Source organism: Drosophila melanogaster, chromosome 3R, assembly GCF_000001215.4.
Source record: "Drosophila melanogaster chromosome 3R".
NCBI lineage: Eukaryota > Metazoa > Arthropoda > Insecta > Diptera > Drosophilidae > Drosophila > Drosophila melanogaster.
The window spans coordinates 19,024,075-19,049,816 of NT_033777.3; the positions used below are offsets into that span (position 1 = coordinate 19,024,075).

The following is a 25,742-nucleotide window of genomic DNA, read 5'->3' on the forward strand; positions in this document are numbered from 1 at the left end:
GAGAGGCACAGCTTTTCATGTTCATCTCTAACTGTCGAAGAGCACATTTTGTAAACATTACATTTTTTAACCATGCACAAACGAAGAACCGCCAAATCGATTAATAAGCCACCGCCAATCCAGGGAGCAATCAAGAAGCCCACGCCGGTGGCAGAACCTCCGTCCATCGACGCCGACCTTGTCACCCAGTTCGAAGTGGAGCTCTGCTGGTGTGTGCAGCAGTTGCAAACTGCTCTCGACAGCGGAAAACTGGCGCAAAAAGTGGCCGAAGATACTGCCAAGAACATAAAGGTACTAACCAGTTCAACAGCGCCGCTCATCAGGAAGCGGCAGGTGATGAAGCTAGCCCTGGGCGACTACCGAGCGAAGATGCAGCAGGAGGAGCAGAAGTTGCTACTAGCCTCCAGGCAAATCAAATTCACACCTACGGCTGAATCATCCAAAAAGTCTAGCTTTGTAAAGAAGTCGGCGCTTCTGTCATCTGGAAAGGACTTCCGCTTCAACTTTCCCTCGCCCGCCGAAGACACCAGCTCAAAAGAGCCTCAACCAGTCCAGGACTTCGATCCCAGCAGCCTTCAACCAGCTGAAGCCGGAAGTCCGTTCAAGTTCAACTTCACCATCGCGGAGGATTCGGCCAATGACATTAGTTTCAGCGGTCTGAACTTGAATAAGTAATCAATCACAAAAGCCTGAATGATCTTAGATTTTCTAATTCCTACTCTTTATACAAATAAAAAGCATTTAAATAAAAACTCGTAGGCATAAATTTATGGCCATTCAAAACTATCAACAATTTCAGTGACAACGGTCATGATTATTGATTTTAAAATATTTATATTCACTGTATTACTTTCTATTTGTTGCATATTTAAGGAGATATATTTTAAAAAGAAGCTAAGTGAGCACTTATTTTTACCACGCAGTGTGATCTTTGGTTTTATTTATAGCTTTGCAGAGAGTATTTCCATGCTATATTTACGTACATTGATGAAGTCAAAAGACCACGGATGAGAAGTGATTTACTCAGTCCGATTCAAATCAGCAAATGGCCAACAACGCCCGCATCGAGCACACGTCCTCCGAGGGTCATGAAGGGGACGCCACATGCGTGGCGTACTTCGATGGACAGCTGTTCTCCGGAGGCGCTGACGGTAAAATACGAGTGGGTATCTACCGGTTTCCCACATTGCTCTCTTAGCTAATATATATTCCCCTTCAGATCTGGTCACCGGAACTGCAACTATTGGCCACTGTAAACGCTCACGAGGCGTACATATACTGCATGGCCATTAATCAGCACGGAAAGGTCTACTCGAGCAGCTGTGATGGCCAGGTTCACTTCATGCTGCCTCCCTATGGAGACGAGTCAGTGCAGGAACTATTCCGCTGCGACGACGCCATCCAGGCCATGTACTGCGACGGATCCGTGCTTTACACGGGCGATGACAAGGGTGTGGTGACCACTTGGACCAACGATCGCATGCTCTTCAAGTACAGCCTGGTGGAGGAGGTCAAGTCACTGGCCGGCGAGCAGAATCTCATTTACACTGTTCGCGACCTGGACGTGGTGGTGTCTCAGGTGGCGGAGGGCAAGTCTGGAAAGTACAGCAACAAGGCGGTGATTCCAGGTAAGTCTCCGCTCCATCTTCTCGGGCCCATGGTGGATGGCAAGCGGAGCTATCTGGCCTTTCCCGATCGCTCTGGGATGGGTTTGCAACTGGTCAACAATCTTTCGCAGCAACAGTACTCCAAAATTTGGCACTTGCCGGTGAGTTTCCTGCATATGTCGATCCAAGCTGTAATATACGACTTTTGATCTAATTTTAGGACTGCCATGAGTTGATCATAAACGCCCTTTGCGGAGATGAGACCTATTTGTACTCCGGCGGCTATGACAAAAAGGTTAAGGGATGGACCGATCTGGAAGCAGGAAAGCCAAAAGCCCTGGGCGAGGTGGAGGTGGGCAGTTGTGTGAACAGCATTTGCTGTGGAGCCAACGACACGGTATACATAGCAAGCAGCGACGGATTCATTCGCAGTGCGAAGTTCGTATAATTTTATTGGCCATCTTGTCGTCTCAGAGAATAGAAAACCCTTGTAACAATTAAACAGAATTTATTAAAAGCTTTACAAACTGGCCTTATACTGTTGCGAGTGCTCTAGGCTGTCGAATTCCACCTGCGCCTCTATCCATCGTGCCACTGTGAGCAGTAACTGCTCGTTGAGGCTGTTGCTCATCAGCTGAAGGCTCAAGGGCAATCCGGCCTGGGACAGGCGAATCGGTATAGACACGGCGGGAATTCCAGCCATGTTGGCTGGCTGAGTGCAAAAGTCCTGCACGGCACACTGATCCCTGTTGGTCAGGGAGGCGAAGTCCTTGTACAGCGGAGCCTCTGTAAGAGTTGTCGGCGTGAGAAGGATGTCCACGCGCTCCTCTTTGGCCGAGGAATCAAACACCCTTGCAAAGTCCTCTGCAATAAGGCGGCGCACCCGCAAAGCCTTCTCAAAGTAGTGATCATAGTTCTTTTTCAGCAGCAGAAAGTTTCCAGTGAGTATGCGTGTCTTAACCACATCGTTGAATCCCTCGGCCCTGGATAGGGCATACAATTGCTCCGTGCTGCGCTCGTCTGTTGCCCGATGGCCGTACTCGATTCCATCGTACCTTGCCATGTTGCTGGCCACCTCGCACTGATTAAGAATGGTGTACACGAATATACTTGCTGCCGTATTGGGCAGGGAAACCTGTCTGACGGAGGCACCGCTACACTCCAGCAAATCGGCCACCTTAGACCACGTTTCCAGAACTTCGGCGGAAAGACCGTGGCAATGGTATTCCTTTGGTATTCCTATGCGCACAGTGCTCAGGTCAATTTGCCCAACTTCCGGCAGATGTAACCTGGTAAAAGGCTGCCTGATGGTTGTGGAGTCCAGTTTATCCGGCCCTGCCACTGTATTCAGTACCGCCACGCAATCGCTGACGGAGCGGGCAAAAATGCCGGGCACGTCCATGGAATTGACCAGCGGAATAAGACCGTGGCGGGAGACGAGGCCGTAGGTGGGCTTTAGACCCACCACGCCGCAGTACGAAGCCGGGTTTCGGGTGGAGCCACCCGTGTCCGAACCAATTGCTCTGGAATATAGAAGAGAAAATTAAGAATATATTTTAATATTTATTTCGAGCAAAGTTTCTAGGAATTCAAATTAAAACGGTTCTAGGTAAAATACCGAAAAAATACCGCATCGAGTGGCTACCCTCTCGGCCAGCTGACAAATTGCAGCAAACGTTCACACTGCGCAGCTGTCAGAAGTCCAGCGATCAAGGGAAAACTCGATTATTTACGAAATTTGCGACTGAAATTTCTTCCCCAACGCGATGTCTGCGCTGTTCCGTCTGACCAACCGCGCCGTGGCGCTGCAGCGTTCCCTGGTCGCCAACCAGGCGGCAGTGGTGCGGGCAATCAACACGTCGCCGAAGAAGGATGAGACCATCACGGCCCCCACTTCACTTACGACCGAGGACTTTGCCAATCCGAGTCCCAAGAACTGGCAGAGCTACGGATTCGACTACAAGGACCAGGTGGAGGATCGCAAGGCCACCAAGTCGACGTTCTTCGTTACGGTGACACTGTGCCTGGTGTGGGGCAGCTTCTACTGGGCCTACCTGCCCGACACTCAGTTCCGCAACTGGGCCCAGCGTGAGGGCTTCTTGGAGCTGCGTCGCCGCGAACTGGCCGGCGTGGATTTGGTCAGCCCCAACTACGTGGACCCCGCCAGCATTACACTGCCCTCGGACGAGGATCTGGGCGACACCGAGATCATCATCTAAACATTTAGTGACCCTAAACTTAGTCTGTTATGTAATGCGAATGCGAAGTGCGGTCAGTGCGAGTCCGCTCATAATCCGTTAATAAATCTGCAAGTCTCGCCGTGGACACAGCTGCTTTTTAGCCCTCGGATGATTAATTTTGATCAAATATGTTACATTTTCAACCATCGCGTTTGAGGTTAGGTGTTCAAAACATAAACAAGCTAGTACGTACGCATAACAAAGACCCGCGGCTACGGCGGATGCAGAGCCTCCAGAACTGCCGCCCGCGATGCGCCAGTGATCCTTGTTAAGGTCCTCGCTCCAGATGTTCTTAGTCGGCCCGTACAGGGAGTCCACAGTGCCGGCGCCCATGGCAAACTGATCCATATTCGTCTTGCCCAGAATTACAGCGCCGGCTTGTTTAAGTCTGGAGCACACAGTGGCATCATAGGGAGGCACAAAGTCTTGCAGCATCCTGGCAACGAAGGCTACAAGGATAATATTGCTCTGATGCTGGGTTCTCATGGTCTCCTACCGTGAGGCACAGGTGGTGTGTACATCTTTGGTGCAAAAGTTGTCCTTGATGGCAATGGTGACTCCATCAAGATCACTAATCGGTTGCCTTAGCTTATAGCGCTGCTCCGCGTCCTGGGCCTGCTGCCCCGCCTGTTCCGGCGTGAGGCGCACAAAGGCATTCAGTGTCTTCCACCGCAGGGCATCTTGCAGAGCATCTTCGGTCACCCGGCGAGGAGACAGCTGACCATCTGAGTAACTCGCTGTTAGCTGTTAGGTATACTGGGTTAAAAGTGGTTTAGATGAATGATGAATAAGCCCACCTGCTTAATGCTCCACTGTAAGTGACGCCGCATTCTTTTCAGTTTGAAAGCAGCTGGATTTTAACTTATTCACCCAATTTTCGGAGAGCAATCCGCGGAAGAAATCATAACAAATAAATTCAAGTTGCAGGAATGGCAAACTTATCTGGTATTTTAGTTTTTTTGGCACAGAATATCTGGTCACACCAAAGCTCAGAGGAGTAACTTAAGGGATTTAGCTTATTTAGACGCTAGGCCCCTCAAAATAGTTTTGTCTAACTACGCCCATGCAATCGGCAGCTGTTATTGATTAGAGGAGCGATAAAAGTCCAGCCACCTCAAATATTGACACTAGGACAAGCTCGAGGGCCATTAAGTTATCTAACATCAATCAATTGCTCAAAATCATCTGGTAGGCCTGTTACTATAGCGGGCAAAGACGTCTCTAAAACCTCAAAGAGTTCCTTAAGCATGGCCAAGTTGGACGAAAAGATCGGCTTCATCGGGGGCGGAAACATGGCCTACGCCATAGGATCCGGACTGGTGCGCTGTGGGATCGTGAAGGCTAGCCAGGTGCAGGTCTCCGGTCCCCACATTGAGAACCTGCAACGGTGGCGGGATCTGGGAGCTGTGACCTGCGACGACAACTGCATGGTCCTGGAGCACTCGGACATAGTTTTCATCTGCGTAAAGCCACACATGCTAACGCCGTGTGCCGCCCAGCTTAAATACAAGCACGTGCCGTCGGCCAAGGATGCCAGCAAGCTGGTGGTGTCGGTTCTGGCGGGTACCAGTCTCGAAACGCTGGAGGAGGCCTTCAGCTTCATGGGCAGTTCGGAGCTGAAGGTGATACGCACCATGCCCAATACATCCATGCAGGTGGGCGAGGGCTGCACTGTTTACACTGGCAACGCACGCGTTTCGCATCACGACTTGGAAAAGATTCACCTAATGCTCAACGCCCTGGGACTGGCGCAACAGGTGCCCGAGTCCATGATCGACGCCGTTACCGGGGTAGCTGGATGCGGTCCGGCATTTGTTTACACCATCATAGAGGCACTGGCCGATGGCGGCGTCAAACAGGGCGTTCCGCGTCAGATGGCTCTTCAGTTTGCGGCTCAGACGCTTCTGGGAGCGGCCAAAACGGTGCTGCTCACTGGAAAACATCCGGCGGTGCTGCGGGATGAAGTCTGTTCTCCCGGTGGCGCCACCATAGTAGGCGTTCATGAACTGGAAAAGGGGAACCTCAGGTGGGTAGCCATAAAGTTGTACATTACACTGTTTTTTTATTGCTTTCTTTCGTGCTTTCAGGTCTACTTTAATAAACGCCGTGGAAAAGTCGTCACAGCGCTCTGCTGAACTGGGAAAGAAGTGAAAATGTAATCCCCCGGAACATCCCCTTGCTCTCTACACATACATATAGTTAAACGCTTGATATTGTTATTACAATAATGACTAACATAAAGCTCAAGTTTATTCCCGATCCTTCTTGCTGACGTACTCCACGCACTTGGAGGGATCGGTGGGAAAGTACTCTTGGCACTTGGTCATCAGTCGTTTGAGACCCTGGATGTACTTCCGTTGTGTTTCATCGTTCATTACGTGGGCTACGTTTTTGGAGAAAATCTTTTCGCGACCCGTACGAGCGTGGATACCCACCATAGTGACACCAATGGGCCAAGGCGCGTTTCCGATGGCCATTTCTAGGTAGGCATCGCTTGCTGTGATATAGTTGCGGTTGAGCAGGTGCTTGCAGATGTCTCGCAGACTGTCCAGAATGTCCTCTGGCAGGGTGTGATGCTTTAACTTGCGAAACAGCGGCTTAACGTATTCCTTAGTCTGCGTGTAAATGACGCGGGTCATTTTCACCTTTGTGGACATCTTTTCGTGCTTGCTGTAGTTGGCGATCTGGTCGTTCCACAGCTTGAGCAGGAAGGTGAGCAGCGTGATGATCACATCCATGTCGTAGTCCTTGTTGCGGCCCATATTTGCAGCCATTGTCTGTATGCTCTCCCACGACACGGACTCGTCGAGCTCAGCGAAGTCCGACTTCTTGTCTTCCTTGGTGGTGGGTGTGTTGGCGAACATCTCCTGCAGGTAGGCGGCGTCCACCTGCTCCATGGCCTCCTGGAAATCGTTGCGGAAACCGCGATTTGCCTCTGGCTGCGAAATCTCGCATTGTCGCAATCGGTCAAAGGCCTCGGGCTCCGTCTCGCCAAATATAAGGATGGGTTCGCCGCGTTCCCTTAGCCTCCGAATGACCTCCGTGCGCGGCAATATGTTCTGGCCATCGGCCACAAAACTGTACGCGCCTTCGGTCGTTTGTCCTTGTGCCTCGACGGACTCCTGCTTTATGTAGCCCACCTTCTGCAGCACTTCCTCTGTGTTCTTGGCGTTCAGGTCACCGCGTCTGAAGTACTTCTTCTTTTCGTCCACCAGCTGCCTTTGCTCCAGCAGCTTGCGCTTTCGCGCTATTTCAGCTTTCAGAATATCCATGTGATTGTTATTTGTAGTTAATAACAATGTGGAGTAACCAAAACAAATGCCTTAGATTATAGTGAGACCAGACTGAGAATGTTTACATACAAGTGCGGCCACTAAAATAGGTATTCTATTGAATTTACTAAGTTTTAGTTATGAAATAACTTATAATTAGTTCTATAACTTTAATCAATAATTAGATAAATATGTACTTCCTAATTTATTTAATTTAAATGCATTTATTAGACATTTAAATTGTATTTGAGCTATATATTTTTCTAGTATTTTTTCTTTGGTTACTCTTTGGTATTTCCGCAGCCTGGTCACACTGGCTCAAAATCAATAAAAAATAGACAACATTTTAGGATCGGAATTCATTCATAAAGGACACAATGCCAAAGAAAATGGGAATCAACTCGAAGGCGGTGGAGGCCCGCGAGCGCAAGGAGGCCACCAAGAAGGCCACGCAGGAGAAGAAGAGCAAGGAGGCGGAGGATCGCCTGTGGCGCGATGACGACAAGAATCTGGCCAAGAAACAACAGCGCAAGGACGAGGAGGAGCGCAAGCGGGCGGAGGCGGCCAAACGGAAGGCTGAGGCCAAAGCGCTGCTTGACCAGGAAATGTCATCCATTAACACGCAGCGAAAGCAGCCGCTGGCCAAGATCAACCGCCAGATGATTCTCGAGGAGATGGAGAAGAAGCAGCGCGTAATCGAGGCGATAAACGAGGCCAACAAGCCGATGGCCGCGCGAGTGGTGGTCCAAAACCATATCGAGGAGAATCTGAACCGATCCATGGCCGACACGGATGTGGCATCCAACATTGACGAGGCCATCGTGGTGCTCAGGTGCGTTCCCTTACTGAAACTTTCTTATCAATTTAAATTATCTTCCATTGCATGCAATTTTAGTGTAAATGACAGCGAAGAGGACAAGCATCCCGAGAAGCGAATGCGCGCCGCCTACAAGACCTTTGAAGCCAACAATCTGCCCCGCATTAAGGCTGAGAATCCTTCCCTTCGCATGTCCCAGTGGAAGCAGCTTCTGATGAAGGAATGGAACAAGTCACCAGACAACCCATTCAACCAGGCGCGCTAAGTGATCCAAGGACCAAGACTGTTTGCTGCCTAGCAGCAAAGAAATAATCAAAACGTTCTGTAGCACCTTTGAACTGTACGCAGAATGTAGTATATAAAAAAAAAAGTGGACGGAATAAATTTATTTATTTATTTAAGCCCAGTGAGTTGAATTTGTGTTAATTGCAAAAGTGGTTAGCTATTATCCTTCATAAAGCATCCCATGCAAAAGGATACGAAAGACAAAAAACAATAATAAGATTAACATATTCATATTAGAATAAAATCTTGCTATATAGGTACTTATTATAAGAACTGGATACAAATTCAACACATATTTTTCTATATTGTACACAATTTGGTTGTAATAATTTCGCTCTTACAAAAGAAATATTTAATTATGCAAGAGTCAATAAAATTATAGAAAATCGGGCGAATAAACATAGGATTGGATAACTCAGATCCGAAAGTGATAACGGACAGCTTTTCTCCGCTTATTGAATGCCGAATTTTTATTTGCCACCGGCTGAAAAACTTTGTGGCCCTGAATCCGATTCCGGTTGCGTTTCTGAATGAAGTAATTATATGTATTGCTTTGATTGCTGTTGTCGTTCCAGCGTTTTGTCCATCACTTTTTTTTTAGTGGTGCAAAATACGGAGAATAATAAGTGCTTCCGCTTTCACTACTTGCTGCTTGGAAGTTTGGTGGCGTTTTTTGGACCAGAGCCACCCAAATATTTTGCTGGTCCGTCGAACAAATGCACGTAACATCGGCCAGTTAAGTATGAGCTTTAAGTCGTTAGGCACCTCTTTTTGCGCATTAAATGCGATTTTATATAAGATATTAGGGCTTAATTGTCCGATTTTCCAAATAAAAAGTTTCTGTCTTAATAGCTGTGCTTGGCCAGCTAGTCAGCTTTCGTTTGCAAACACGAATTGAATGGGCCAAACTATTGAAGTGGAAGTACGCAATTATGTTCTGGGAAGAAACTTTCTTGATCAATTAAGACATTAGGCTCTGAAATGTTTTTATCTAACTTTCTTATCACTAGAACCGAAACAGTTTCGCTCTTATTATAGGGGTAACCTCGGAAGCGGTTCGTAAAATCTTTGATTGCAGTCAACAATTAAAATGTTCCACTGCAGTAGATTTGATTTTTGAATTTCTAACAGCAGCTGCAAGTTAACAGTGGCTCTGTTAACCGCTTGTAACCGCTGCCAGCCGTCTTACCTGTTGGCAGTGCTTTCTTTTTAATAAAAATTTCTTTTGTCGTCGCACAACTTCATTCAGTGTCTGGCCGTTGATGGCAACGGTCGCGCCGTGGTCTTCTCTTCAGATTCTTTCGCGGCAGAAATGCAAATACCAGAAATTCAATATTGAACGCGAGCCGAGAGAAAAGAAAAGTGCGAGACGTGTTTGGAAAATCGAATCGAATTTCGTACGGCACCGTCAACGGAAATCGCAACAACGGTAATTGTTGTGTGTGCTCGGTGAGCTCTTCCATTCGCCGCGAGTGTGCCTGTGTGAACTCTATTGCTTTCCTAAACAATCAACTAATTGTGGAATACTTAGGGCCACCGCAGCCAAGGATATCGACCAGATTCAGCCAGTTTGCGGGTAAGATTTGTGGGTTAAGCGGTTAGGAATGCTTGTCGGCCATTACGGTTGCAGCTAATTAGCATGCTGCACTCGACAAAGCACAAAAAATAGGCAAACTGCAGCGGGCTGTTGTTGGTCACCAGCTGGAAAGCAGGGCAGGCCCAGCAACCCACACGACGAGTTCGTGCCTTAAGTCTTTTGTTTAGCCTCCGCTTCTTTTTTTTGTCGCCGGCCCTTGCACATCTGTTGGAAAAACGTTACTTGAGTTTTTGTGTAAGAGAATAATTATGTACGCAACTAACTTGCAAAAGACGGCTTTTTATTTTAGTCTAGATCTCGCGTTGCCTTACTTTCCTCTCCATCAAATTCGGATGACCTACAAATCTTGGACTACATGCTAATTGCCGTTAACTTGTTGCCGAGATTCCGCATTCCGCTGGCCGAAAAATTGTCAGGTTCATTGACCATCGCCTGGCGTTATGTAAAGTGCAAAATAATTGAATTCTGGTAATGAATTCACACTTTGCATGAGTTTCAATGTGTTGCGTGTCGGCGGTTGTTATGCACTGGGCGCGAATTATTCAATACACAGACGAGGAGATAACGAGATCAATTGGCAGGCAACCGTTAGCTAATTTATTACTTTCCCAAAAGGTCGGAGCAGCGTTCCCAATAGGGAAGGAGTCCGCCGCCTGATTTATAGCCATCGCCAGCGACCCAAATTGAATCATACTATATGCTTAGCTATGCCGGGCCAAACATAAGCGGAATCAGAAACAGAAACAGCAGAATCAGAAGCAGAAACAGAACTTGGAGCCAACCCATTTACTGGATGGCACGCGCGGGCGCAGCAATTTCTAATGCCGCAGCTATTGCAATTGCATTAAAAACAACCCAGCAACCAGCCAAGTGAGCCAAAAAGCCAAGTGACCATAAAAGCCATGCCAGAGGCAGCAGGCCTAAACCGAATTACACTCGAGCTCTGGCCATTTATGGCTGCTTCTGCTCTAGCCGAGGAAGTCACACTTGGCCACCAAAAACGAACTGACAGCCTTGAAAGATTTATTGGCCGACCAGATCGGTGACGTGCGGCGATTCTGCAAAATGGGATACATCCATCGGCGAACATAGTCAGTCAATCATCGTGCTCGCTGCTTATCGGCCTTATCGCTGCCCCCTAAAAACTGTTTTTCAAATCGGGCATCCGCGGCACTTTCCTTTTTATTTGAGCCAATGCAGCTCTTGCTTAAACTCTTGTTACACAGTGAAAAATATAGTAAATCACTACCACATACAGTAATAATTATTTAGAATTGGAAATCAATTTATAAATATATACCTATGATTATGATAATTTTTACGGTGTATTTAAAGTTTTGCCAACTATCCATCCAGCTGTCACTCTGTGCTGACCAGCATTTATGTACGCTTTTTCTTCAAATCAGCACTTGATAATAGCAATTCCATTGTAAAATTCATACGGTCTGCGCATGTGTGCAGCGCATAATTTCCTCGCTTTGTGCCATAAGTTGTTGTAAATTTCGATTCGCCGTCGTCGACTTAATTAAAACTAATAAAATAGCAACAAATTCAAGTTTTGGAGTGTATGTGTGTATGGTGTGTGTGTGTGTGTGTGTGGCATTTGAAGTGCTCGGCTTGAACTTCACACTCTGGCGGCAAGCTGAAAATTTCACCATTTCTCTTTGAAGAACCTGCAAATGCGTATTATTATAATTAAGATTTCAGGCACGTTGCCTTGACTTTCATTGCCATTTTTTTAGACGCGGTCAGACGCGCGGGCTATTTCGGTTTATTGATTTTTAAGACATTCGGCATTTAGTTATTTATTTATGTATGTATTTATTTGTCTTCTGGCCTGAAGGAATTCCGCCTGTTTTGGCCAATGGGGTTATTCATTTCTATATGCTAATCGACACTTAGCATGTGGGCGTCACTTTCTATCTTCACCAGCGAGAGAGCGGAAATCCGATCACGGATTTCCTTGGCCGTTGATTGCTTTCGGTTTGCGGGAATTCGCTCGAAATTTCGTGTGATTGCAACACTCGAATGATTCACGAGACTTTGGCCAAGGTGTTTGCACTTGCCAACATTTGTTAACGTTAACATCAGGCAACATCAGACCCCAGAGATCATAGCCGGGATTTATGAGTGTGTGTGGTGTGGTGGCCAAGAGCGATTACGCACCTTAAAAAGTGAAATTTCTCGAGTTGTGTTTTGTTTCGCCTTCTCGCTTTTCGCCAGAAAGAAATGCAAATTAAATCCGAATGACTAAGACGGCGGCGATTTTGGGAATGGTTGTAACCCAAGGCTATCAAAATGGAAACTGCCTAGGGTCGGGAAACTGACGCTTGTTGTACACTGTTGAAAAAGGTGGTGATAAGCTCGACTGATTAAGCTATTAATATGTTACTGCAAGTTACAAACCAGAGATATAAAGATAGAGTTTTTGAATAACTTTTACATTTAAGCTGGCCTTTTTTATTTGTGTACTTATGTGCCTAAAGCATAGGGCTTCCAGGCTTCGTCCACATTCCAGTCGCACTCGCCAACGACTGTTTGTCCAATGATCGCTAACGGGGTCAGCTGTACTACGTACACGGGCTTTAGCCGCTTCGCTTGCAGACGTTGTTGGTTTATTTTGTGGTACGTCCATTGGGTATTGGGTATCTGGCATCTGGTATCTGCCCGGCTGATTCACCGAAAAAGCAAAAGCAACAGAAACAGTGGAAAAAAATGAAACAAACGTGAGGCAGACCGGCGGGCAGGAAGAAGACTGGCTTCCTCGGTATTTGGGATCAGAAGTTGCCTCATACGGCGGACAGCGGTGCCAAGGGGGCAATCAAAAATTTCACTGATTTTAATTATTTTATTTTTTTTTATTTTGCGTCCTACCGTTCTGGCTTGGCTGCTTTTGCCGTTGCGTTGCGGTTAAAGTTGAGGCATAAATTCGGTAAGCCATAAATAATTCTCTCTGCCTGGCGCCGCACCACATCACATACAGCCGCAGCCAGCACAGGCACAACAGCACTCAGAAGCTGAGCGAGAAATTTTTGACTGCCAAAAGTGAAAGTTGCAGCTGCTGCTGGCCGTGCCATTGAAAGAAATAAGAAATGTAGGAAAGCGTCGAGTCCCCACCAATCCCCCGAATCTGGTTTAAAAATTAGCTCGCCAGAGACAGTTTAAGTTGAGTTTTAGGGTTTTTTGGGGGCCCCTTTGTGAGATTGGCCCGGGTGTCTAATGACTCCGTTGGCTCTGCTCTTTGTCAACATTGGCCGCAGGGGGCGAATTAAGCATTTTCGCTATTATGTGTTTCGTTTTGTCGTCGTAATTATGTTTACCACGCTTTTGATTGCCACTATTTTGGTGCCATTAAAACCTACACCTAATTGCTGTGGTCCGTAATAGACGTGCGACTTTTTCGGGGTGTCTTCCTCTCAAGAGAGAGACACTTCGCAGCGGGCGGGAGAAGGGGAAAGTTGTGGTGTTTATGCACTATATGCCAAAATGATTGTGGGAACCCCGTCCAGTCGTCCGGAATGAGTTAATCAGAGAGCAGGGCGAATTGTGTAATGCGAAAGGAAAGTGCGGCAGGGAAGTGACAACGCTAATCCGCAGACTTCCTTGCCCAGGAAGTGGGTCAGCAATTGGGTTTGGTTCGTTGAACCCACAAAATTTGGAATTGGAATGTCGCGACCAATAACTCGTTTCAAAATTCAAATTTAATTAAATTAGCACTTTCTACGCGACAAGAAAGCCGTGCCTCACATATTGAATAATAATTACAAACAATTAGCACATTGACCCAGATGCGTAAATTATGAAAATGAAAATGCAGCACTGGCCGCCCAGAAAGGCCGCCTTCATCGGCGGCACTCATAATGGAAAGTGGCAATCAAGTGCGGCTCAAATGTGCAATGAAACCGCGTTCGCATATTCAAAGACTTGTTGACAAGAAGTTTGTGTCTTGAGTCTTTCGTTTGCCTCACGCACTTCATCGCTTTCGGGCGCGTGCTCTTTCAACAATCCATGACAGGTTTGCCATTCATTTGCCATTCGAAGTTCTACAGGAGGATGCTCTATGGCTTCTGCTCATGCTGCTGCTCTTCGGGTTGTTCTTTTTTATTAGCATACTGATAAAAGCGAACTTGGCCGTGTTAGCATGCGAGATGTGGACATTAATAAAGTGATGGAAAAAGCAAACAAGTTCCTAAATTGTGACCCAATTACCCAGTTAACCAGTCTGTTGATACAAGTTCTTCTGCTCGCTCTTATGAATTACAGCCCATCGACGACGAGGCAGGCAAAATTGAGGCAAACAAGCTTAGCATTTGCATAACACTTTGTCTGAAATCAAAGAACACAAGAAAGCACACAATCGCTGGCCAATTGACAATTGAAATGAAAGTTGGTAGATGGTAGAAAACACGCTGCACTCAAATGGCCAAGCGCACTTAGATCGCAATGATTTCGTGTGGTGGCACATGCCGCATGCAATCGAGAGGAAATCTAGACCATAATAATAACCACTGCAATTTGGAGACACCACTGCCAATTGCCGCAATTGCACTTTCATCTGGGATTCTTGCTCGAACTGCTCGATTCGCGGTGAGCAGTGTGCCTGCGGTTATCTGAATAAATTTCTATATGGCTTGATTGACAGTACGCGGCGATTAAGCGCATAATGAGCCTCGCTCCTGGCTGAATGAATTTGACATTGATGCTCTTATGGCTGCGCTCTCCGCCGCTGAGTCAGTCATAATTAGCGCTGGGTATTTCGGCTGGGTGACATTATCGATGTAGTATTTGATTGAATGAAAGTTGAACTGTGTTTTTGAAAGTGAATTTCTTGTCACGACAGAAGAAGCGGCAAATCGAAAGCACTGGCGGCGGCCCAATCGATTTCGGATCTTTTGGCTCTTTCGGCTCATTTTCTGTGGTTCTGCAGCCATCGTAGAGCATTAGACAATAGCAAACGTGTGTTGGTTAGGCCAGCGGCGGCTGGCATTTGGCTCGTTTGACATAACCACCACAATGAGCGACCACCACAACAAGCCACAACTCCCAGACGGGTTTTCCACTCGCTGCAAAAACTGGCTGCTCACATTTGGTAAAATTTCACTTTTTCCTTTTATTTGCTTGCTGGTCGCAACTATTGCAACAGCTTTTTATGAAAATCAAAGCAATCCCATCCAGTCACTTGTGGACCAGAGTCAGTGCCAAATTGGGAGTGCACCAGTTGTGTTGTTAATTGTAAACGACACTGCCAGCCGATGTTTTGATCTGCAATCATAACCCATCCGAAGGCCACAAACGAATAGTACTGGGCTCTTTGTTTTGTCCAAAACACTTCTCGCAAAGAAGCAGACACGGTCATGTCTCAATTAAGCCAACCTACGACGGCGCTTGGTCTGCTGACAAATTGCCGAGTGTCGGGACTCGGAGAAGCAACACCAGCAATCTCAGCCGACTGGCTGCAATTTTCGCACCATAAATGTGGAAGCGGTCCGTTGTCAAAGCGTTTGAAGTGACAGCGGCCTTGTGCAGACTCTGAAATCAAGAGTGGTTTCGGCTTGGGCGGAAGGTCTGCGATTCAAACAAAAAGTTTTAATTTCGTTTCTCTCATTGCAGCCAATCGAAATGGGAGGCAGTAGCAACTCTTTGTTGCTGCTAGCACTAATGTTGCTACTGAGCACAGCAGCAACATCGAGCGGGGAGTCCACCACCGAGACCCCATCGGCCCTGTTGCCCTTGGAAGCCAGGAGTGCTGATGTCTCCGGCGAGGAAGATGTCATCTCTACAAGCTATGTGCTGCCGAATCAGATTTTTAACGAGGGAAAACCGTACTATGCGCGCCAGGATCCCGTGTCTGGTCAGCTGGACTTCAGTGCCAAGAAACCGGCGGGAATTCAGCCGGAGGCCAATGAGGTGCTAGATCCCAACGAGAAGATCGTGCTGAGTGGCGGCAGTTCGCCCAACATACACGACTTCTTGAACCTGCCGGTGAAGTATTCCTCATCGAAGTTTGTTTATCCGCTGGTCTCCAGTTCGTATGCCAACTTGAAGTACCAGGGCAGTAACAAGAATTACATTACCAACAAGAAACCCACTTCGGTGGTGGCTCCCGTTACACCCCCACCGCCCAACTATCATAGTTCGAACTTCTTTACGGTGCCAACTACTAAGCTAACTGCAGTGACACCCACGGCAGGAGCTTACTATCCTAGTAGTCCCTCCACAAGCACCAGCACCACCACGTCTACGTCAACGACAACCACGACAACAACCACAACTCGCGGAACTTTGCCTCCTTCGAGGAAACCAGTTACCACCACTACAACTACGGCTCCAACAAGCCCGGCGGCCAAGTACACCACCACGTCAAGACGCCCCATTCCATTGCAGACAGTTTCCACGACACCACAGCCTCCGCGCACCAGTACCACCCGTAAGAAGTTTGTGCCGACCAAGAAGTACAGTCCCACAGTGCCCAGCACCAGTGGCAGGCCAACGGTTGGTCACGAGGATCAGCGCCCGGTGAAGTCATCGCCCAGACCAACTCCCAGCAGCAGCGATGTGGCCCTCACCACCCACCATGCCACGCCGCAGGCAGCTATCTTCCCTACGGAACCTGTCACAACCACCAAGATGTACACCACATCGAGCACAAGTGCACCTGTGGTATTCACCGAAGGACCGACGCCCCCACCCGCCTTTAGTCCCATTCCGGGAACTGGTATTCCCAACCTGGATCCAGCCGACGTTTATCACACGCTGGGACAGAAGAACACACAGGCGGAGGAGCAGCAACAGCTGCAACTGGAGAAGCAGCAGCAAATGCAGAAGCAACAGCAAATACAGCATCAGCAATATCAGGAGCAGCAGCAGCAACAACTATATGAACAGCAGCAGTATCAGCTGCAATTGGAGAAGCAGCATCTGGATAAGCAAAAGCATCCGTACCAGCAGCAACTGGAAAAACAGCAACAGCAGCAGCAACAGCAGCAGCAACAACATCACCAACAGCAACACCAACAACAACACCAACAGCAACAACATCAGCAACACCAACAGCAACATATACAACAACAACATCAACACCAGCAGCAACATCAGCCACTACCGCCAACTCTGCAACAGCAACCATCTCCGCCTAAGCCTCCCATGACACTCAGCGATATATTCAATAGCTTGGCTGAAGAGGAATCCAATGTGGCACAGAACTACCAACAGAACCAAGGATTCGATGCCCAGGGCAATCTCATTCAGCCCATTGCACCATCCAAGCCATCGCCTTTCGCCATGCAGCAGCCAGGAACTCAGCAGCAACCAGGAACACAGCAACCAGCACCACATCAGCGACCCAGTCCCAACGAGCAGAAGGTGATCTCTGGTAGCCAGGAGAACTACAGCAATGAGTACGTCTCGTACCAGGTGCAGCAGCCAAACATGATGCAATACCGACCTGTGCCGGGACAGATCAATAATGTGGTGATTTCGCCGGGACAGCAGTCAGCCTCTTTTGTTCTCGGCAGTCAGGTGCAACAGGTTAGCGTGGGCCATCCGAGCATTGAAAAGGAACCACTGTTCGCCAAGGACACGCCAGGTGTTCAATATGGTCAGGTGATCAACGAGGACATTGGCAACATTAAGCGACCCCTTAAGGAACCACTGCCTCCGCCACCGAACTTCCAACAGATGCCGAGCATCCAGCAGAACTCGAACTTCCATCAGAACGGAAATGTGGCGACATCGGGAGCACCTGGAACCATTTCCTACCAAGAGCCACCACCAGAGGCACCTACTCCCTATCAACAGCTTCCCCTAATCGGATCCAACAAGCGACCATCAAAGAAACCCGTGACCAAGCCTGAGCAGCCTTCTCATTCCTACCCACCACAGCAATCTTCGACCCCGCAGAAACCACAGCCCACTCCCCCAGTTTTGATGCAGGGAGAGGATACCAAGGAACTTCTTGTATCCACAAACATTCGTTTCCCGGCCCAGGGAGAAGAGTCGCTGGAACCGCCCTCCTCCGCTGTGATGCAAGGTCCTCCAGCGGGACCAAACATTAATGGCCATGCACAACCATTAAGTCTACAGCAAATTCAGAACTCGAATCCTGTTGTCTTTCCCAAGCCCATGGATGAAGTAGTTCCTGGCAGCGCCAGTGTGCAGATCCAGCAGCACGAAGTGCTTAACCTGAGCCAGCAGAAACAACCATTGGTATGTCCAATATTTAGGGTAATCAATTAATCGTTTTATAACATATTCAAATCTTGATCCATAGAAATTCCCTGCCCAGCAGCCTGGCGAGCAACCCTCATTGGAAATGGAGCCACCTCCGCGATACCCAACCACAGTGCCAGTGGCTCATGCGCCACCAACTCCTGGCAAGCGACCATTGGGTACATCACCACCTTCCAACTTCTATAACGAGTACAACCGGAAACCACAAAACGGACCCCGTCCAAGCAATCTGCCAAATATTCTGCCACAGTTCCGCCCGAATGCCAAGATATCCAGCGGACATCCACCTGCCTTAAAGCAGGAACCGGGCAACATCCGTCTGCCCCAGCAAGGTGGTCCCGGTCCCAAGCGCCCTTATAATCCTGCGATGCAACCTCAGTTTGCCCATCGCCGTCAGCCTTTGCACCAGCAGCATCAGCAAATGATGCAGAAGCGCTATCCCATGAATCGCATCTCGGAGTATCCCGTGGGGCCTGGTCCAGGAGGAGATGTTAATAGGAGAGTTTACAGACTACCCCCGTATGGAGGCCAGAATGTGCCCTACATGCCCGATCACATGTATCCCCGTCGCCCCCAAGGCGCTGGTCCATTAAGATCCGTTGATGGCTATCCCGCTGAGCGGCATGCGCCTTCATCGGAACCCTACAAAACGATCGATGCCGAGGCAGCTGCCGACTTTGAGGAGGAAGATCTGGTCATTAACGATCCACCACAGCCCGTGACACCTGGCAAGGATCGCAAGGGGACGGAGGAGACGAAATTAGAGCCAGTGGTCACATTACAAATGCTGCAGTCCCAAAAGAAGGCTGTGAGCCTACCTGGCGATGATACGGGTGCAGGAGAGATCCAGGTGACGGCCGACAACGATCCTCAGGAAGCTGAGGCCTCCAAGCTCAGCCAGCAAAAGTTGGATCCCAGCGGCATGTATGTTGTCTTCCCGATGAAGAGTGCTGAGAAGGGACAGAGCGAAGGCGATGCTCCCTCAGCTCCAGCTGAATACCAGAATACTCCCTTCTCCGTGATTCGCGATCAGCCCCAGGAACCCATTCTCAAGAACAAGAAGCCGCAATCCCTGCAGCAGCAAAACAAGGCACAGCACGTTCCCAAAGATAAGTTCCCCTATCCCATCGAGAAGCCAGATCCATCCTTTTCAGAGCTCCACCCTGAATCTCAGACTTCTGTTTCGGGAGTACTCGTGGCGCCACGGATCATTACGGGAGCTATGGGCACTGGGACAGAGACACCCATAGCAATTGCCTACACGCCCACAGAGCCGAATCCATTCCGCCACGAACAGGGGCAGAAATTCTCCAATATCAATCTGGCCACGTCGGTGATCAACGAGATCCGACAGGACACCCAGACGGAGGAGGGTCTGAGCAGTGATTTCGATCTGCGTGGCCAGAACTTCGAGAAGGACTTTATGGCACCATTTTACCCAAGTGTGAGCCTAGGTGGTGCCAGTGGAGCTGCAGCAATAAATCCTGCAGCGCCGAGTAACTGGAACATTCTGCCGTCGACTACGGATCAGGCGATCTATGAGAAGAATAACATTAACCGGGCTGATGTGGAAACCACAGAGCAAAAGAAGCCAGAAGAGGAGCAACCCACTGCTAGTGCGTTGACAGCGGAAAAGCCTTCTGAAATGGACAGCTTCCAGCCACAACTTCAAGGTGGCTTCAAACCCATTTATCCACCGGGCTACAAACATGTTGAGCAAGTGGAACAGGAAGAGATCGCAGGTGCCAAGAATGCTGGCAAGGATCAGCCAATCGCATTGCCACTGATGGGCACAACAGCAAAACCTTCGACGTCAGCTTCACCAGTTAGCAGCAGTAGCAGTAGTTCCACCTCAACATCCTCTACCACATCCACGACCTCAACGACTCATCCACCCGGAGTAACGAAGTCGGATGTCACACTGGCCACCACCAAAGCGCCGGCAATCAGCACGAAGCCCACGCAGCGCAAGAAGTCCACCTTTGAGACGAGTCTGGCGGCCTTGCTCTTCGGAGACGAGGACGAGGAGGATGGAGCACGCAAGTCCGCCGAGCTACCGAAGGCCCAGGTTGGACCTAGAAATGTGCCCCGAATGGGTCCCCGAAGTCTGACGTTGAGCTAAGCGGATTCGAGGATACCCGCAACTAGTTTAGTCCAATTTTAGTTTGTATTATTTATTCAAAGTTTATGAGACAGCAGGGATATGCCCCGCTTAGAGGTAGACCATGTGGTAATCTAGTTCTGTTCTACAGCTTATAGTTAGTAAGCTCACCTTTCCAGATATATAGACCATTGCCACCAACGAACACTTCACCCCACGATCCCAGCGACTTTTGCGAGTCTGATTTGAAATGCGAATCACTTGAACTTTCTCATTTGACTCCCGAATCGTCGGAAATGAGATAAAAGCTTTTTACTCAATTTAACAACATAAACTAAAATAGTACTCACAATCTACCCAATTACTGTACCATAGAAAACCATGAAAAATAAACATAAATCTGACATGATAATCAAAGTCGTTGAAAATGCTTTTCTTTAGAAATTGGCGGAAAAAAGGGCCCGTGAAAATTAAACAAACAGACGTGATATAAATTTTTTCTAATAGACAATAACTTTTTACCCATCTTAAACAAATTTTACAGTAAAATAATTTTTTAGTGTATACTTTTAGGATGAGACAGTTAATAATCTTGCACGCATTACTTATACGACGACCCTGGTTAACGTTATCCAATACCCAATGATAAAATATAGAATCTGTGGATTTACTATATCAGTATCTTTATTATACGAGTACATTAATTCAGTTTACAGTTTTACAAAATTATTTGTTTGCCTGACATGTTTTCGTTCTTCGATTTTAAATTTACGTTGTTTTAACATCTATTAAAAGTCGAAATTAATTTCGTTTGTGTCTGGGATGGACTGCGATTTCAATGTTGATAATAATATATGTATATATATAATACTTATTCGTCATCGACCCAAGTCGGTCGGTAAAGTGCATTAAAATGATTGATTGGCAACCGGAAATGAATTTTAAATTCATGATTTTCTAATGTTTGGCTTTACTTAGAACCCATTAACAAGACGATGCAATGAGGTTGACGTGTTATGATCAAATGGACGACTTAAATTTCATAACAATCTTCTTTATATGTACACATATCGTACTTTATCTACAACTGCCACGGAATTCGCACTTATCTTAATTAATTATTTAATTTTCTGTTCAACAGTGTCTAAGTTGGTAAAGTAAGATGCTTCAGTTGGAGCCATTATTTCCTAAAGAATTCTTGATAATATATTCAATTTACGGATATATTTTCCTATCATCAGTATAATGGAAACTACTAGCCAATTGAAAAATGATGGCTCAGTCTTCGCCTTGCTCTTGCAATATATGTTATAATTGAAGTATAATTGCAGCCAAATTTAATTTACCAAATATATGTAAGTTCGATTGTAAAGGGCATACAGAAATAAATAAAACAAAAGATCATGTCCCATAATACTCTTTATAAAATCTGAATTTATCAGCTAATATATGAAATTGATCTGCTGGGTGTAATGTATACTTATGTATTTATTTGTAATGCAGATACCCACATATTTGTAACGTATGAATCTAAAACTAAAGTCATAAGTCGTGTTTAAGCCGAACGGGATTGGCCAATGATAAGTGTTCTTGCTTCTCAAATCGATCCGGGATCATCTGTACAATTTTCGAGGGAAAGGGGGCTTTAAGTCTTAAAACCTCAAGTCGGTAAGTCTATGTAATTATTTAAATTGGACCTTACGCGGTAATTAATCGTTACAGGTAAAATGTATACATTGCAATATGCCATTTTATGTATAAATGTGTGTATATTTGTTGTATTGTATTTTAAACATAATATTTTTATACAGAGTTTAGACAAAATCAAATAAATAGCGCGATAAACTTAAAATTATATGTAAATGTATTCATAAAGAACAGCTATGCCATTTCATAGGAGTTTACCAGCGACAGATATAATTATTAAGAATAAATACTTTCCATGATTGGTTTTTGAATACTCGCTATTTAGCATAATGTATGTAGCGAAGTAAATTTGAAGGACTAGGAACCAGTACGACGTATGATTATGTTTATCTATATGCTTATAAATGGTAATTATATATAATTTTTCAACTTATACAAACGAAATTGGGTTTCTTATTGTAAGAGCGTGCATAATTTTTAGTAGAACATTTTGGCTTACTTACAATTGCGCTCTATACACTTGACAATAAGGAAATAACTATTTACTTACAAATTAAACCTTTAGGCATCGTAAACTAACCAACTTTTGTGGGCAAAATTATTTGCGATTATTTTTTGTATTTTTATCAAGTGGTACTGCCAGGTATAAAGGAATCGTGTATGGGGATAAAAATCTCAAAGAATCGAAGAAATAAGTTATTAAATATGAATCAGGTCGGGGTTTTCATCACAAGGTCCCCACCACAGCTAGCCGCCTTGCTGTTGCTTCTTTTTATCGAATATGGGAAGCTTCGACTTGACCGCACCCTCGCACACCATCATCCTTTGCTGCGCCGGCTTCTTGTCCAGATCGAAGCACAGGCCATCCGCGTTCAGGTGCCGCTTGAAGTCCGAATAGCGACGCGACTCGTACGAAAGGTAGTTGGAACCCAGGGCAGAGGCAGCCACAGCAGCTGCTACCGTCCCGTTCCCATTGCGATGGTGCACCGAAGGCGGCGAGGAGTCCTGTCGCTTTCGCTCAAAATACTCCACTATCTTGGCAATCTGTGCGGATCTTGTACTGGGCAGTGCCGTGAAGGAGCGGTCGTCCCAGAGCAGGGAGTCAGAGCCGGCCAAGCTACTTATATCATCGGAGCTATCCGTGTATATGGACGAGGTGCGGTTCTTACAGTACAATAGTTGATTCGTTGCAAAAGGACTACGCTGAAGCAGAGTATGTATCTCCGAGTCTAAAGCCAGACGATTGATCAGGCTCGCCGTAGCCGCCATTTGGGATTCGCTGCCATTCCCGCTGAGCAACGCATGGTGGCAAGTGTATCGTCGCTGGTGTGTGCGCCGCGATGCCACAATGTCCGCGTCCAAGTCATCCATCGAGTCCAACGCTGTGGATGATGAGGTATTTCCACCGATCACAGCGGGATCATTGTCGATCAGCAGCACCGACGATGAGGTCGAGGACGTATCGTTGAGCAAGTGGCTCTGCTGTTGTTGCTGGGCCGCAGCAGCGGCTGCAGTTACGGCGGCATTCGATGTCGAGGTGGCGTAGTAGCAGCAGCGACACAAACTCGCCAGTTTATCGCTAGAAGATAAAATCATAATCAGTAAAATCAGATGCCAAGAACACAAATACAGCAGGCCCTACTTCATGTACCAAAAACATCAGACAAACATTCGAATAGCTTTTGAAAATGCTTAATGGCTTTGTGATGAACATCGACTAATAAGATGATATTACACAATTAGCACGATCAAGAAAAAAGTGACTTATGATTGTGATTTTTATGCTTTAGCTAAACAAGTCACTTACGTTGCTTGTGCGTTAGGTGCTCGATATTTATACCGTGGCTGTGTTTAACCTGGGGTATGCCGAAATAATTATCATATATGCAACATTTTTCAAATTTAAGTTTGTATACGTATATTCACAGATCATTTAGCTAACATCTAATACATCCATTATAAAAATCTATTTTGATTCTAAGCCATTTAAGATACAATATGGTCATTACAATTCAGTTAAATTGAAATCTATACAATTAAGAGATTTACTCGAAAGTCTTCTTCTAATACGGTACGATTTTACGAGGCAAGTTAAAAAAATATCTAATATCTACTCACTTGATTTCACTATCTGCGCTGACGCATGCATCGAGCATAAGCTGCGTCTTCAATTTCTCATAGCAGCAGTTGCTACTGTTGCCCCCGCCGCCGCAACCAAACCCCAACGATCCAATCCCGTTCAGCTGCCGTCCGAAACTGTTGTTGGTTATCGCCGCATCGGACTCTTCGTTAAAGCACGAGAAGAAGCCACTTTCTATAGAGTCCCGCCTCGTTAGGTTTGTCTTCAAGGGAAGCTGCTCACACGAGTTCTTCAATTCGTTCAGATCGCAGGTGTTTTTCAGTTCGTCGAGCTCAAGATCAGTGCAGGATGAAACGGACACCGGGGTTTCCACCAACCTGGTGGAGCAGCCAGACATGGGAGTGGGCAAAGCCTGCACCGCCGCTGTTGCACCGCTACTCGCTTGCTCTTTTGATTTTCTGGCGCTTTCAGTCAGATCCTCACACGAATTGGTCGCACCCACTGACGCAGTCAACGTGATTGTAGATGCGCTGGCCTTCAGTAGAGTTGGACTCTCGAATTCACCAGTACTGGTACTTTTCATGCTGGTGCCATTGGAGCCGCGAAAAAGCGGATGCGCATACAAGGAATTCGCGCGGTATTTTCGAGCGGTTGGCACAGTGGACGGACGCACGGCGCTGTCATCGCTGCTTGATTCCGCATCTGCACAGTTGCCACCGCCATCGGGATCCTCACCTTCCGAATTGCAATCATCGCAGTCATCCTCATCGGTTGGCAATGCTATTGATGGTGGTGGAGCACTGGTAACTGCTGGAGGAGCAGCATTGCTGATTCGCTGAGGAAGTCGAAGCTCGATGGCGCTGTATTTGCGCGTCATATGCGGCGACACTGGCAGGCTCTTTGGTTCACTGGGCGTTGCTGCCGAAGCCTTGTTACCCGTTGATGTTTCCTCCGTACTCGTTCCTCCGCCCTGAGCCCCCGCTTTGCTCTGCATTGCGGCCAGTTCTTTGAAGAACGGCGCTAGCATCTCGAAGCATGAGCTGAATAGATCTCCCACCCCTGCTGCATAGGTTTTCGGATTGGCGTCCAGGATTTTCTTGACACCACGCAGTTGCGCCAGCGCTTCAAACGGATTGGGTTTAGAGCCGTTGTGATCCTTTTCAGATGTCGGCTTGTACTGTGGATCGCCCACTTTGCGCAGTGTGAGTACCGCTGGAACGGGCTTGGGAAGCGGTGGGGGATCTGGAATAGACGTGGCGGGCAACTGAACCGAGGAAAGCTGCCTTGGGGGCGTTGGTGAGTGTGTTGAGGAGCGCTGTCGCTGCATCTGATGACACCGCGCCTTGTCACTTGGCGACGTGTGCATGGGGAAGTGGATGATGTTCTCGCTTAGCGAACGCCGGTGCAACAAGATCTCGGCCTCCAACTTCTGAGTAGCCCGTCGCACTCTAGACTTCAGTATATGATCATCAAAGCCACTGCTTCCAGCAGATCCATTTGGCGTGCCCGGAAGCGCAGCCGAAGCAGACTTTTTACTTGGAAATCGGAAGCCGTCCTCGTCCACTTCCTGTAGATGGCGCGGTGTTAAAGTGCCAGCAGGAGCAGTACAAATAGTGGCCACCGTGGGTACTGATGCTCGGGGTGTCAACGTTACGTTCTCCGAATCGCTGCCTCCTGGTGAGCAGTTGATCAACTCCAGGGAACTGAGTGGACTTGCTCCGGCCGACGACTCGTGCTCGTATTTCTCCAGCAGCAAAGTCAACTTTTTGGTGGCATCGTGGAACGTGGGTCGGCTCTTGGCATCGTACTGTAAGTTATCGGATGGGTTACAACACATTCTTATATTGATTATAATTCCAAAACTCAC

The 25,742-nt window shown here is 47.3% G+C and overlaps 9 protein-coding genes across 10 annotated transcripts in view; 6 read left to right on the top strand and 3 right to left on the bottom strand.

Moving 5' to 3' along the window:
* Window positions 1-17: 17 nt before the first annotated feature.
* Window positions 18-779, top strand: CG14286 (uncharacterized protein). Its single transcript, NM_142515.3, has one exon. It carries the CDS (start codon window positions 73-75, stop codon window positions 673-675), a length of 603 nt encoding a protein of 200 aa, NP_650772.1. The 5' UTR covers window positions 18-72; the 3' UTR covers window positions 676-779.
* Window positions 780-1,024: 245 nt separating this feature from the next.
* Window positions 1,025-2,129, top strand: CG14285 (uncharacterized protein). Its single transcript, NM_142516.4, has 3 exons — window positions 1,025-1,162; window positions 1,220-1,768; window positions 1,828-2,129. Exons 1-3 carry the CDS (start codon window positions 1,046-1,048, stop codon window positions 2,053-2,055), a joined length of 894 nt encoding a protein of 297 aa, NP_650773.1. The 5' UTR covers window positions 1,025-1,045; the 3' UTR covers window positions 2,056-2,129.
* Window positions 2,100-4,783, bottom strand: GatA (Glutamyl-tRNA amidotransferase, subunit A). Its single transcript, NM_142518.4, has 4 exons — window positions 4,645-4,783; window positions 4,344-4,591; window positions 4,041-4,283; window positions 2,100-3,130 (listed from the first exon to the last, which is right to left on the bottom strand). The coding sequence occupies exons 1-4, from the start codon at window positions 4,675-4,677 to the stop codon at window positions 2,128-2,130; spliced, it is 1,527 nt and encodes a 508-aa protein (NP_650775.2). The 5' UTR covers window positions 4,678-4,783; the 3' UTR covers window positions 2,100-2,127.
* Window positions 3,294-3,941, top strand: NP15.6. The gene has a single exon (NM_142517.3). The coding sequence runs from the start codon at window positions 3,374-3,376 to the stop codon at window positions 3,824-3,826; it is 453 nt and encodes a 150-aa protein (NP_650774.1). The 5' UTR covers window positions 3,294-3,373; the 3' UTR covers window positions 3,827-3,941.
* A 73-nt stretch (window positions 4,784-4,856) lies between the features above and the next one.
* P5cr (Pyrroline 5-carboyxlate reductase) lies at window positions 4,857-6,085 on the top strand. Its single transcript, NM_079676.4, has 2 exons — window positions 4,857-5,873; window positions 5,935-6,085. The coding sequence occupies exons 1-2, from the start codon at window positions 5,095-5,097 to the stop codon at window positions 5,996-5,998; spliced, it is 843 nt and encodes a 280-aa protein (NP_524400.2). The 5' UTR covers window positions 4,857-5,094; the 3' UTR covers window positions 5,999-6,085.
* Window positions 5,894-7,197, bottom strand: Prp18. Its single transcript, NM_142519.2, has one exon. The coding sequence runs from the start codon at window positions 7,117-7,119 to the stop codon at window positions 6,097-6,099; it is 1,023 nt and encodes a 340-aa protein (NP_650776.1). The 5' UTR covers window positions 7,120-7,197; the 3' UTR covers window positions 5,894-6,096.
* A 231-nt stretch (window positions 7,198-7,428) lies between these two features.
* On the top strand, window positions 7,429-8,335 carry CG6013 (uncharacterized protein). The gene is made up of 2 exons (NM_142520.4): window positions 7,429-7,951; window positions 8,015-8,335. Exons 1-2 carry the CDS (start codon window positions 7,497-7,499, stop codon window positions 8,199-8,201), a joined length of 642 nt encoding a protein of 213 aa, NP_650777.1. The 5' UTR covers window positions 7,429-7,496; the 3' UTR covers window positions 8,202-8,335.
* A 1,128-nt stretch (window positions 8,336-9,463) lies between these two features.
* CG6026 (uncharacterized protein) lies at window positions 9,464-20,619 on the top strand. Its single transcript, NM_142521.4, has 3 exons — window positions 9,464-9,797; window positions 15,429-18,023; window positions 18,088-20,619. Exons 2-3 carry the CDS (start codon window positions 15,438-15,440, stop codon window positions 20,167-20,169), a joined length of 4,668 nt encoding a protein of 1,555 aa, NP_650778.2. The 5' UTR covers window positions 9,464-9,797; window positions 15,429-15,437; the 3' UTR covers window positions 20,170-20,619.
* Window positions 20,620-20,807: 188 nt separating this feature from the next.
* The window catches only part of cdi (center divider), a 49,389-nt gene continuing 44,454 nt past the window's right edge, over window positions 20,808-25,742 (bottom strand). Inside the window, exons 7-9 of one of the 2 annotated variants that reach the window (NM_001260262.2) lie at window positions 23,914-25,682; window positions 23,603-23,651; window positions 20,808-23,374 (exon numbers count right to left, since the gene is read on the bottom strand). In NM_001260262.2, coding sequence (NP_001247191.1) covers window positions 23,630-23,651; window positions 23,914-25,682 — 1,791 coding nt within the window. In that variant the 3' untranslated portion in view covers window positions 20,808-23,374; window positions 23,603-23,629. The remainder of the gene's footprint in view (window positions 23,375-23,602; window positions 23,652-23,913; window positions 25,683-25,742) is intronic. The other variant, NM_079677.4, reaches the window with a different exon arrangement.

Coding starts and splice junctions, on each gene's coding strand:
- CG14286 (NM_142515.3), top strand. CDS start 73: ATGCACAAACGAAGAACCGCCAAATCGATTAATAAGCCACCGCCAATC.
- CG14285 (NM_142516.4), top strand. CDS start 1,046: ATGGCCAACAACGCCCGCATCGAGCACACGTCCTCCGAGGGTCATGAA. Junction 1,163..1,219: donor GCGCTGACGGTAAAATACGA/GTGGGTATCTAC, acceptor ATTCCCCTTCAG/ATCTGGTCACCGGAACTGCA. Junction 1,769..1,827: donor CCAAAATTTGGCACTTGCCG/GTGAGTTTCCTG, acceptor ATCTAATTTTAG/GACTGCCATGAGTTGATCAT.
- NP15.6 (NM_142517.3), top strand. CDS start 3,374: ATGTCTGCGCTGTTCCGTCTGACCAACCGCGCCGTGGCGCTGCAGCGT.
- GatA (NM_142518.4), bottom strand. CDS start 4,677: ATGCGGCGTCACTTACAGTGGAGCATTAAGCAG. Junction 4,592..4,644: donor TACAGTGGAGCATTAAGCAG/GTGGGCTTATTC, acceptor TATACCTAACAG/CTAACAGCGAGTTACTCAGA. Junction 4,284..4,343: donor CACACCACCTGTGCCTCACG/GTAGGAGACCAT, acceptor CTTCGTTGCCAG/GATGCTGCAAGACTTTGTGC.
- P5cr (NM_079676.4), top strand. CDS start 5,095: ATGGCCAAGTTGGACGAAAAGATCGGCTTCATCGGGGGCGGAAACATG. Junction 5,874..5,934: donor CTGGAAAAGGGGAACCTCAG/GTGGGTAGCCAT, acceptor TCGTGCTTTCAG/GTCTACTTTAATAAACGCCG.
- Prp18 (NM_142519.2), bottom strand. CDS start 7,119: ATGGATATTCTGAAAGCTGAAATAGCGCGAAAGCGCAAGCTGCTGGAG.
- CG6013 (NM_142520.4), top strand. CDS start 7,497: ATGCCAAAGAAAATGGGAATCAACTCGAAGGCGGTGGAGGCCCGCGAG. Junction 7,952..8,014: donor GAGGCCATCGTGGTGCTCAG/GTGCGTTCCCTT, acceptor ATGCAATTTTAG/TGTAAATGACAGCGAAGAGG.
- CG6026 (NM_142521.4), top strand. CDS start 15,438: ATGGGAGGCAGTAGCAACTCTTTGTTGCTGCTAGCACTAATGTTGCTA. Junction 18,024..18,087: donor GCCAGCAGAAACAACCATTG/GTATGTCCAATA, acceptor CTTGATCCATAG/AAATTCCCTGCCCAGCAGCC.